The sequence below is a fragment of the Lemur catta genome, chromosome 1, assembly GCF_020740605.2.
Source record: "Lemur catta isolate mLemCat1 chromosome 1, mLemCat1.pri, whole genome shotgun sequence".
Classification (NCBI taxonomy): domain Eukaryota; kingdom Metazoa; phylum Chordata; class Mammalia; order Primates; family Lemuridae; genus Lemur; species Lemur catta.
Window position 1 is genome coordinate 163114013 of NC_059128.1, and position 12508 is coordinate 163126520.

The 12508-nt window shown below is 42.0% G+C and overlaps 2 protein-coding genes across 4 annotated transcripts in view; one reads left to right on the plus strand and one right to left on the minus strand.

The window, feature by feature from the left end:
• Nucleotides 1–12508, plus strand: part of DPH3 (diphthamide biosynthesis 3) — a 53151-nt gene that overhangs the window by 25685 nt on the left and 14958 nt on the right. The gene's annotated exons all lie outside the window — the stretch shown is intronic.
• The window catches only part of GALNT15 (polypeptide N-acetylgalactosaminyltransferase 15), a 50401-nt gene continuing 42761 nt past the window's right edge, over nucleotides 4869–12508 (minus strand). The window contains exons 9-10 of one of the 3 annotated variants that reach the window (XM_045538309.1): nucleotides 12046–12193; nucleotides 4869–4930 (exon numbers count right to left, since the gene is read on the minus strand). In XM_045538309.1, the coding sequence (XP_045394265.1) occupies nucleotides 4869–4930; nucleotides 12046–12193 (210 nt within the window). Of the gene's footprint in view, nucleotides 4931–8907; nucleotides 9249–12045; nucleotides 12194–12508 lie in introns of those variants that run through there. The other 2 variants (XM_045538297.1, XR_006731689.1) reach the window with 2 other exon arrangements.

The following is a 12508-nucleotide window of genomic DNA, read 5'->3' on the forward strand; positions in this document are numbered from 1 at the left end:
AGGTAACATGCGTCATGTTTCCATCTGGATCCCATCTCAAGGCTAGAGCCATCTGGGTAGCCCAGGGGAGGAGGTGGCCGATAGATTGGAGGAGGGTACTGTGGACCAGACTAGTTGGGAGGGCCTTGGCCTAAACTGGTCTGTGAGGGGATGTTATTTTCAGAGGCACAGAGCTGAAATGTCGAGGAGATGGTGGTGGCTCCACCATCAGACAGACCAGCCCACTACCTAGAGCTGTGTGCAAGGGCCTCTCATTGAGAGTGGTCAAGGGTATTCCCAAAGAGTTAACTGGAAAAGGAAATAACCTTCCCAATGAATAGTAAGAATAGGGGTTTCTCATTCTTCCTTTATATTAAGCATCTGACCAACCTGGGGAAAAAACAAGATCTGTCTGAGATAAAAGTTAATAGGCTCAACTATAGCTTCCCCTGAGAATTCAGATCTCTGAAGCTGTCTGTCCATTGTGCATGGTGCAGGCTCACTGGACAGTAGCTACTGGAGTCAACAGCGTGGAGAGTAGAGTAATAGAACACAAAGCGAAAATGGTTCTTGAATGTGAGAAGGGGAGGTGCCTCAGGCCATTTGTTTTATCCAGAGACAGCCCTGGATATGCCGACACTGACACTTGAAGGGGCATGATGGGCTGGAGGGTAATAGGCAGGAGGTACCCTGGGCTTGGCTATGAAACATGTTTTGTGAGCCTGTGTTGGCTTTGGAGCACAAGGAGTGAGGTTTGTAGGGCTGGCATAGCCCTGGCCTCAAACCCTGCAGTTGGAAGTCCCTTTCCTTGGCTTGACTCCTACTGTTTGTGTTTGAAGTCTGGCTAGATTGGATGCTAGGGATCAGAGTTTATATAAATACACAGAAGTCATTGCTCTTGCCCCACACGAGTTTGTATCTGATTGTCCTTACATCTGATTTTGGTGGGTTGGAGAGTGTGCATTGCCATTTGTGAGTGTCTTCACCACAATAAGATAAACACTAGAGTGTCAAATTTTATCTGTTAGTGCAATTTAATCCCTTTGGCTTGGCTAAAGTGTTGCGAGTTACTCTTGGCTTCTGAGCATCCCTCCCTCCCATGCTGATGTTCTCACTGCAGCTTGTGATTGTGTTAAGAAAGCTTGTTCTGCTCAATTTCTGTTAACAGTGAAGGCCTCGGGCATCTGTGCATCCCCCAAAGAAAGAAAGCCATGGGTTACGGTGTCAACATTTCATTATTTTGATTTTAAAACATGATTTATTTCTGTGGTCATTCCTACTTCTTTCTACAAAGGACTGGATTCTGCCTACAATGAGAACATATGCTATATGCTGTTTCCCTCTTTTTTCTTTGCTTTTTTGTTATTTATAACGGAGAAACACTTAATTTTTATATTTTCCAAGCTCATTCATTACTTTTTGGTAATATTTCTCTATTTATTTTTAAAGAATCTGTAATTTATATCCTTCTACAGCTGAGTCAGATACTATAGTTCAGGAGGTGGCAAACTATGGGCATCTGGCCAGCTACCTGTTTTTGTAAATAAAGTTTTGCTGGAACACAGCCATGCTCATTTATTGATTATCAGCCATGGCTCCTTTTGTGCTATAATGTCAACATTGAGTAGTTGTGCCAGAGACCGTAGGGTCCTCAAAGCCTGAAATATTTACTTTACAGAAGAAGTTTGTGGACCCCACTCTAGTTCATATCTAACATAATTTTGAAATGTTACCTTACGTAAGTGAATTTATCCTGATTGGCACTATGTGGTGGTATGAGACAAGAATCTGTATTAATTCTCCATTCCATTGTCACTCTGACCTTTGAGCTCCTGCTTCCACTACATGCCCAGTCGTAGTGGTGTCTGTCTGGCCTGCAAAGGCTGTTCTGTTCCTCTCTGTCGCATGCAAGGAGCTCAGCCCTGTTCCATGATTCCCATCTGACAACACACTACACAAGTCAGTGTGGAGATCTTAACTAAAAGTTTTTGGCAATGGAAATAAGGCCCAAAATACCTTATACTGAGGACTAGACACCTAACTCTGAAAATTGCTCTGGCAACCCCCTCCTGCCCTCGCTAGAGATATCTTCCTGATCATCTCGCTCTTTATGTCTTCGCCACATTGTTTTACCTCATCTCTTCCTCAATACCCACCCCACATCTGAATCTCCCTCACTGTGTCATGGACGGCAATCACGCACTTCGCTCTTAACTTCCCTGGTATGTCTGCACATCCTCTAACACTGGTACGTACCAGTTATTGGAACATAACAGAACTATGAGAGGGAAATTTTTTTGTGATGTAGGCTTCAGGTTTCTTCAAGAAGGGACATCAATTAGTGGAACAACTCATGGCCTCTCTCCACCTCTCATTCACTTTTCCCAGGGAAGAAGGATGTTTCGCATTATTGATAAGCTTGGGATAAGGACTGAGCATGTTGCCCCTTCCTTCGTCTCTTTCTTTTGGACACAGCTGCCTGGTATCCCGTACACTGGTCTTGCGGTTTGCTAGGATAAGTTCAACTCAGGATAGTAGAGGTACCTTGTGCCTGGGGTGGAAATACTGATAAATAAAGACTGAAATTTGATGAGCAAAATAATTCTTGTAGATGGAAGCTTTTGGTGGGCCAGGCCATGTGTATTTGGGTGGGTTTCCCCATTAGGAAACACTGAGACAAGGATTTGAGTGTAAGTGGTTTACCAGGAAGGTGAGCCCAGGAAACACTGGTAGGGGAGTAGGGAAGGAAATATAGCCAATTAAAGATGCATTGTCAAGCCAGCTACCACTGTGGGTGACCAGAGCTTAACTCCACAGTTAACTCTGGGAAATGGTGTAGAACATACACCTCAGAGTTATCCTCTGGGAGGAGTGAGGAAGCTGAGTATTAATTTATACACCAACTCTTGTCAGTGCAGGACTCCTTCTGGGGGATGTGACTTCCAAGGCATTTCTGGCCTGCCCCATATCATAAAGCAGCTTCCTTTGGCTTTGGGAAAAACCCTCAGGCAAAGAAATGCAGATACTGACAGTTAGAAGTTCTTCAGGAAGAAGCTGAAGCTGTAGGACCAGGGGATGTGAGTAGGGCCAAAACACTCTATGTCACTGCTATAGCCCCTGGTGTTAGAGGGTGAACTCCGTATCTCTTTCTTAGTTGCATTGGCTTTAACTTTACTGCAGGATTTAAGGATTGAGAGAATCAAATTTGGGGCTTTGGTAGGATTTGTTTTCCAGTCATCTAATTTCACATTTGCCTATTAGATGCGGCTATTCTCAGAGGCCACAGGTCCTGGCCCATCTCTGGTGGGAGGAGCCATAGTGCTGCCTCTATGCAAATCCACTATACGGGGCAATCTGCCTACCAGAGCCCCAGCCACCCCCCAAGATGCAGGCCATATTACCACCACCAGCAGCACCTCCAGTGGCCCTATTATCCCAAGTCCATATTAAATGACATTTCTGTGCCTTTCTACTATAGATTCCCTCAGGAAAGGAGCTATGGCTGAGAAGAGCTGAAAATCTGAGCTATTATTTGTTCAGTGCTCCAAAAATCCTCCAAAAATCCTTTGGAACATTGTTCAGTCCCTCAAGACTGGTCAGTTGAAATTGGTGCTAGAAGGACAGAGAGGCCCAGATAGAGGAAAAGTGAGAGTGAAATAAAAGTCACCATGAGAACATAGTGCTGGAAAAGCAGCTTCGAACAAAGATGAGAAATGGAGGGAAGTTGAGTGCAAGATGAGGAAAGTGAGGGAGGCACAGCAAAACCACAGGAAAAGAGCAAAACAACAAAGCAGGGAAAGAACCCTCCCTTGGTCAAAAGAGCAGAACTAGACAGAACGAGAAAGAGAAAGAGTCCTGAGGGAAGAGAAGAAAATGAATTAACAACAATTATTGCATTAAACAATGCATTGTCCTACAAAGTATAAGATCAAATCATCCTACTAAGTGGATTCAAAAAGATATCTGTGAATAGCAAAAGAAGATAGTCCAAGAACTTGTCCAGGGAGGACTCTCTGAGCTCCAAGAAACAGTACAAACACTACTGGAATAGTTTAAACCTTTGCTGCTCAGACGGTGGTGTGCAGACCCGCAGCACCAGCATTACCTAGGAGCTTACAGGAATGTAGAATCTCAGGCTCAACACAGACCTACCAAGTCAGAATATGCATTTTAACACAGTCCCAGGTGATTTGGGAGCACAGTAAAATTTGAGGAGCACTGGATTAACAAAAACAGCATGGAGTGTCTCATGGACTCTGAGAACAGGGATCTAGCAAGGCCTGGGGGACAAACTGGAACCAGCAGCTTGAATACTATGAAGATGCTTTGTTTCTTTCCTGCTCCTGTTTGTATATTTCCTTCCCACCCCTACCCTCCACCCCCATTGTCTCTCCAGACTGGATTTATCTGCCTCATAGAGCCATATACAGAAAACAAGGCTGTTGAGAGCTCATAAATTTTCACATTATCTAAGTCACTTGTAGAGAAACTAATTTCTTAGTTTCATTAACAAAATTACTGGGGAATGTGATGAATGGCCCAGCTTGGGTCAGGTGTTCTCTCTGGAACCAACCAGCTGGCAGAAGGGGGCAGAGTCCTGCTGTGGGAACAAGGCAGCTCCCACTGTACCGTGTGGCTAGAGTTTGAGAATTGTGCTGACTGGTATTCCAATTAGCTGCCCACCTCCCCCACCCTCTAAGCAGGGTCAGCATCGGTGCATCTGGGTTTGATTATGACTTTAAAGGTGGTGGCTCAGGCTCTCTTGGATCTTATTTAAGTAAGACATTAGGCAATACCACCCTTAACCCATGCCTAAAAGAGAGTGGTCAACGGTGCCTTCCTGAGGTCCTCTGAATGAAGAAAAGTGTGTCCTACCTTCTGGTCACACTTTACTGAAAAGTTAAAAGCCTTTTATAAGCTTCAGCTGCAGCAGCAGAGTTGGCCCCGTCCTCTGAGAGAGAGAAAAAGAGAGAGAGAAAGGGGGACATTTTTCATAGGTTCTGGAATGTCAGTTGACTATGAGTTGGCTGAACACTGGGAATTGTTGGGGAACTGTAATTTTCAAACATGAATCTAGTCTGTTTGGGCTGAGCTCGCAAACTATCACACTAGGGGTGAAGTGACCATGATGAGTCTGATGATTCTGTTTTTAAGCCAAATAGGCAAAGTGTTTATATACTGTGATAACTTAGTGTATTGGTTCCATGTAGAGCCTTTGGTGATGAGAAAATATAAACACCCACACCTGTGGAAAGGACTACTATTCTAGCAAAGAGCCTCATAATATTAATATTAAAATAATGCTTAGGACACACCTCCAAATCCAAAGAACACATTTCATGAAAGAAGAAGCTGAAACTAGAAAGAAGATTGGAGCTTGGAAGGACTATTATTAATACAGAAATAGCAGGAGGCTCTAGAATCCTGGAAATATCACCTTTTTGATTATTGTGTTTGACATAGCATTTGAAATATGCCCAGATTGAGGTGTTTGAATAATCAGGGCAGGATTTGTAGGTGTTTTGGGCTTTGGCCAAAAGTAGTCACAAACAAGTTGCACTTTTAAAAGAGCTTTTCAAGAACAAGCATAAATAGTGTACATAATAGTGCGCATAGTAAGTAGCATTGTGCCTGGCAAGGTAGCCCATGTCAGTGTTTTGCACAATGTTTGCACAATCATGTACATATCATGTACATTATTTATCCTTGTTTTTTAAAAGTTTTTTTAAAAATGCAATTTCTTTGTCCAGATTTGGTGACTGCAGATCACTTGGTATCCAACTGACTTTCTCATGGCCTTTCAGTAGAAGAGAATCCTGTCAAGACAGGCACAATAACATGACCTCTAAAATCTCAAGTTCTGGTGCAATGACATCATCAGCATCATGACCTGGAGGACCTTTCACTGCCTATGAGGGCTGGAATTCTGAGCTGGCCAGTGGGCTCTATGGTGCTGAGACCACAGAGGAAAGAGATCGGGGCCCCTCCAGGGAGGACATCTGCTTTTACTGTTGTGAAACAGCATAAAGAGTGTGGGGCTTTAGACCACTGGCCGAACACTTCTCTCCATTCTCCCCAGTGGGATACTTAAAAATGATGGTGAACTTGGTGGGGTTGATGACAAAATTCAATCTCAAAAAACAAATAATAAAGTCCAATGATAAAATTCAGGTGGACAAGTGAAATTGAACTATTGGGAATCAGATCTCTCAATTGCCAGGATTCTCTTCTTTTAAATTGATCCCTATGGATAAAATAAATGCTGAATCCATAGACAAGAAAGGAATTGAACACTTGGTTACACTATAAGAAAAAGGTTCTTTTAGAACTAAACAGAGGCATCTGTTTTGTTTAAATTAAGGGTCTGTAAGTACCAGCCAGGGACTGAGCTGACAGCCATTTCTGTAATAAAGTAATAAATCATGGGGATGGTTAAGGAAGCAAGAAACACCACATTCTTGCTTTGTTCAACCAATTAAGCAATAAGCCATCTGGGTCCTTTTGTTAATTACCACCAAATACAACTTATACAATTACAGCCTTTTATTTAATTATATTAATTTATCCCAGCAACTTCGAACACCCACAATGCCAATAATAAAGTTCATTAAAAAAATAGAGGTCTTGTTCAATTTTTTTCTTCAACCATTAATACCCTTCACAAGGTTGTCATCTGAGAATTTTTAGCTCCATCTTAGCCTTGGGGTGTTAGGGAAATTTGTTTTAAATATAGATAGGTATGAAGCAAGAAGATGGTGGCTAAAATCTCTTCTCTAGATGGGATGATGACTATCTAGAGAAGTCCAATAGAACTGTTTGTGATGCTGGAATGCTCTATGTTTGTGCTCTCCAATGCAGTAGAGCCCAGCCACATGTGGCTATTGGGCACTTGAAATGTGGCCAGGACAATTGAGGAACTGAGTTTTAAATTTTCTTTAATTTTAATGAATTTAAATTAAAATGGCCACATTCAGTTAATGGCTACCATATTAGCAGAGGTCTAGAGTGTATTTGGAGGAAGCAGAAATGCAGTGGGCCCTTGACTTAGCAGGTAAAGAATAAATACATAATTATGATAGGTATTGTTTGGGAAAATCAGATTCCCACCTAGTTTTTCTTATTTGAAACATGCTATGTTGTGAGACAGCACAAAAGAGATCAGCATTTTTTTTTTTTTTTTTTTTTGAGACAGAGTCTCACTTTGTTGCCTGGGCTAGAGTGAGTGCCGTGGTGTCAGCCTAGCTCACAGCAACCTCAAACTCCTGGGCTCACGCGATCCTCCTGCCTCAGCCTCCCGAGTAGCTGGGACTACAGGCATGTGCCACCATGCCTGGCTAATTTTTTCTATATATATTTTTAGTTGGCCAGATAATTTTTATTTCTATTTTTAGTAGAGACGGGGTCTTGCTCAGGCTGGTCTCGAACTCCTGACCTTGAGTGATTCACCCGCCTCGGCCTCCCAGAGGGCTAGGATTACAGGCGTGAGCCACCACACCCGGCCTTTTTTTTTTTTTTTTTTTTTTTTTTGAGACAGAGTCTCGCTCAGTCACCCAGGCTAGAGTGCAGTGGCATCATTATAGCTCACTGCAACCTCCAACTTCTGGGTTCAAGGGATCCTCCTGCTTCAGCCTCTCAAGTAGCTAGGACTATAGGTACACACCACCACACCCAGATAATTTTTCTATTTTTTATAGCAATGGGGTCTCTCTCTTGCTCAGGCTAGTCTTGAACTCCTGGCCTCAAGCAATCCTCCAGCCTCAGCCTCCCAGAGTGCTAGGATTATAGATGTGAGCCACCACTCCTGGCCAGGACCAGCATCTTTAAAGGGAAGTTTCTAAGCTGACCATGTGAAGAGCTAACTCCATCTGGGAGAAAAATGGGTATAAATGGTGGTTTTTTTTAATAGCAGAACCAACACCACTCAGCAACTCTTATGGCCGATCTAGGTAGATCAGGTCACAACAAGGAGAGCCACTGGGCTCTTGTTAGTATTGGCTGTTCTCTATTTGAGGTGTGTTCTTCCCACACTTGTGAATGTTCAACTCGTGGGCATGTTTGGGGGTTCCAGATAGCTACTATGGGCTCAGAGATGGCTCTGTCAGCCCTCATGGAAATTAACACCCAACTCTGTTTCCTCTCGTAAGAATTTTGGCTCATACTCTGGCATTCTCCTCTCAAGGAGGTTTGCCCCTTTGCAAAGGTTGCTATTTCTGATCCAGTCAGTGCAAACCCTGTAACAGGGCATCAGGCGAGTTTCTCAACTGTGAACACCTTTGTTAATGGGAATGCTCAGTCTGTGCTGATCCTTCCAACACCAACAGCTAAAGAGAAATCTATTCCAAGAGAATCTGGTTATGGTTAACCAAGTTAGAGAAGGGCTAGGGCAGGGTGAATGGAGGTAGATTCTCATTATGGAAGAAATTCTCCACACTGGGGGAAATTCTCATTAACATAGAAATGTCTTATCCCAGGTCTACTGAATCTTTTCAGCTGTTAGGTTGAGTTGGAGAATTGGACCAAAGATCTCTTCCATCTTCTCTGCAACCTTCCCCTTCTCTTCTCTGTAGTTTCCTTTCCTTCTTCTGAGCTGTGGCTCAATCAGTGAGTGTGAAATTTGTGCTAATAAACTTAATGCAAAGCTTTTGGAATGTCAGACCATTATACCCTCTTCACTCTTTAATTTTCATGGTTGGGTACACAGACGATTCAAGTGAAGCTTGTTTGAAGACAAAGAAATTGATCCATTGGATTTATGTATCCTGCAGGTGATGCCAGTGAAGGTCCACACCTCTTACCTTAGTCAGAGAGAAAAGCAATTGTTAAGTGCTCAGTGGAAAAAAAATGAAGACTCTTCTGTATTATGTAATAATCATCTCCCACTGATGAAGACAATGATACAATGAATCATTTTTTTCTTTTTCTTTTTAAAAAACAGCCAGCAATCAATGAAATAAGGTGTGAAAAGGAAAAACTTTCTGTATTTTCTCGTGGAGCTTTCCTCTCTCCTATCACCAGGAGCACAAACACAGAAGAGTCTGCTTCATGAAATATGCATGCTCTTTTAGTTCCTTTGGGGCTGAACTGTGATGGTCAAAATTCTCTTTTCCTTCTGACACTGGCATTCATCGTTCATCCACAGTGTTGACCTGGTCAAATCGCCACAGCTGGCTGGCTTTTCCATCACACTGACACAAGTACAAATCTTTATTGTTTTCCTGCACCACAGCTTCCATGCATTTCCCAGAAAGAACGTGGACAATCATTCCATTCTGAAAAGAGAAGTGAAAGAAAAAAATAAAACCAGTTTCCCACAATCAGCCAGCAAAGAAGGATATTTTCAAGATTTGTGCTAATCATTAAGGGAATAATAGAGGTGGTGTGAACTGGCCTGGAAAGAAACTGTAGTATTCTGGTTAATATGAAATATAATTTAAGTAGCCCTAAAATTTGGATGTTACTCAAAGCCTTGGGGGCTATAAATCCAATTATCTTTATTGTGGTTATGTGTGCCATTTCTTAGAAAGTTCTGGTTAGTACAATTCCAGGGAATAGAGCATGTTCAGTCTTTATGCTGTACTTGTGACATTCATTGTTATCACTGTACTTGTAAATTTCTGCTTTCAAAAGGATTTCATCCCTTCTATCCTCTGTTAATCCCGCAATTTAGCACTGCTGCCACCAGGTGGCAGGAAAGAGCAAGACCCAGTCCTAGAGGATATACTGAAGACATAAGCCAGCCATGTTCAGAATACTGGCTGCTCCCTGCTCAAAATTGAATCTAACCATCTCCTTTTTAAGAAAATCTTGGTTTATTTATGAAAAATTAAACAACCTTACCCACACTGATAAAAATGCCTACTTATTTATTTAGAGATATACCATAATATATTTTAAAGCATACAAATTCGTGAGTTTTAGTATATTCACAAAGCTGTGCAATCTTCACTACTATCAAATTTTAGAATATTTTCATCACTGTAAAAAGAAACACACTACCCATTAGCAGTCACTCCCCATTCTTCCCTCTCCCATCTGGAAATCATTAATCTACTTTTTGTGTTTATGGATTTGCCTATTCTGGAAATTTCATATAAATGGAATTATATAATACGTAGTCTTTTATAACTGGCTTCTTTCACTTTGCATAATATTTTCAAGGTTCATCTATGTTATAACACAAATTAATACCTCAGTCCTTTCTTTTTCTTTCATTTTTTTATTGTGGCAAAAACACAACAAAACTTACAATCTTAACCATTCTTAAGTGTAAAGTTTAGTAGTGTTAAATATATTCACATTGTTTTGAAACAGATCTCAATAACTTTTACATCTTGTAAAATTGAAACTCTATACCCATTAAATAACAACTTCCCTTTTCCTCCTCCCCTCAGCCCTTGATAATCACCATTCTACTTTCTGTTTCTATTCATTTGACTACTTTAGACACTTCATATAAGTGGAACCACACAGTTTTTGTCTTTTTGTGACGGGCTTATTTCACCTACCATAATGCCCTCAAGGTTTACCCATGCTGTTGTAGCATGTGACAGGATTTCCTTCCTTTTTAAGACTGAATAATATTCCGTTGTATGTTTATACCACACTTTGTTATCTATTCCATCCTTAGATGGACATCTAGGTTGTTTCCACCTCTTGGATATTGTAGACTGTGCAGCTGTGAACAGTACCTCCTTTTCTTTCCTGACTGAATGATAATACCTTTTTAAACACTTATTTCTTAATGCCTGAGACATGCTAGGTGTGATAAGCTTTTACTTACTAGTTTTAAATGCTGTGTCTAAAATGTATCTTATTCACAGGACTTGCTTAGAATGATACTTTATGATTATTCATAAGAGACCTTACTTCTTTAAGTATGTGTGGGCCCCTGGGTCCTGGGTTCACTTATCACCAAAGCCCCAAGAGCTTTGTTTTCAACTGCTTACTTTGAGTTCAGCTAGGTGTTCCAGTATGCCTTTCATCTTTCCAAGTCTTCTTTCTTTCTTTTTCTCTTTTCTTTTCTTTCTTTCCTTTTTTTTTTTTTTTTTGACAGGGTCTTGCTCTGTTGCCCAGGCTAGAGTACAGTGGCATCATCATAGCTTAGTGCAATCTCCAACTCCTGGGCTCAAGAGATACTCTTGCCTCAGCCTCCCAAGTCGCTGGGACTACAATAGGTGCATGCCTATTGCTATATTTCTGTTTTTTGTAGAGATGGGGTCTCACTATGTTGCTCAGGCTAGTCTTAAACTCCTGGCCTCAAGTGATCCTCCTGCCTCCCAAAGTGCTAGGATTACAAGTGTGAGCTACTGCGTCTGGCCTCAGAGCCTGCTTTAAGAGCACCAATACACAGGGTTCTGCTTATTTTACCCTCTTTTCTCCCAAGCAGAAGTTGAAGAAAATAAATTTTTTAAAAGTGTGCATTTATTTCTTTAGAGTGTGTATTTATATATTTGTTATTTGTTCCTTTACCTTCCAGTCCCAATCCTGTGTCTGGGACCTGCTCACTCCCCCTAAGTACTTACATTCCTCTTATTTCCTCTCTAACCTCTGGAAAGGAGCTAAGCTAGGGCTTTTCTCCCCTTTGGGTAAAAGCAGTCAAAATTTTACTAAAATGATGAAATTCTCACAGAATTTGCATTAAAAGGGAGCAAGTTATATCTATATCTATATATCTACACCTACTTCTATCTCTATGTTTTTTTAGTGGCAGAGGGACTTTGCATTGCTCCTAAAACCACACCACTGAACCATCATAACATGCCTCACCATCGTACTTGTGACCTGAGCTAATAAACTTCAAAAAAGGGCTGATCCCTCTTTTGCCATGATCAAGGTCAGAGCTACACAGAGATGTGGCAAATTAGTATATTTCAAGGTGCTGGAGGCCCAACTGTGCTGCTGGGCTGCCTTCACCTCCCTCAAGGCCTTAGTGCCACAGTGTCACATTCAACAGCAGAAGCACAGTCTGTATGGTAACACCTGACTTCTCGGAATAGCCCAGGATGCAGTGCTAACCAGAAGCTCCTTCTAATCATCAGCACTGCCAAGCTCTTCCTGAATGATTACTTACCTCTTGGAAGTCCCAGTGCTGCTGGTGGATGGTGGAACCTTCCTCGGTGCAGTTCTGAAGAATCACCTGCTCGCGCCTGACATCAAAACACAGGTGCCGTGGGCCACCAAAGTGGATCTCCTTCCTGCTGGTGTGCTCCAGGTGCTGGGACAGAAGGGATGGTTGTGAGCACAGCTAGACAGAGATCCTCTCCAAAACTGGGGATGAGGTAAGAACAACCCACAGTAGAGCCGAGGTCTAGGGGCAATCTTCAGATTCTATTGGGGTCAGCAAGATGGTATCTGGTGGTCAAGTCCACAAACATGCTGCTAGACTAGCCCTGGCCTCTCAAGTCCCCACATTCTGGCTACTCTCACATTCATATTTATACATTCTGGTGTGTTCCTCTCTTATTCTACATGCTGTGTCATAGGTTAGGCCATAGAGAATGCTGTGTGTTCTGTGAGTGCACAGTTGAAC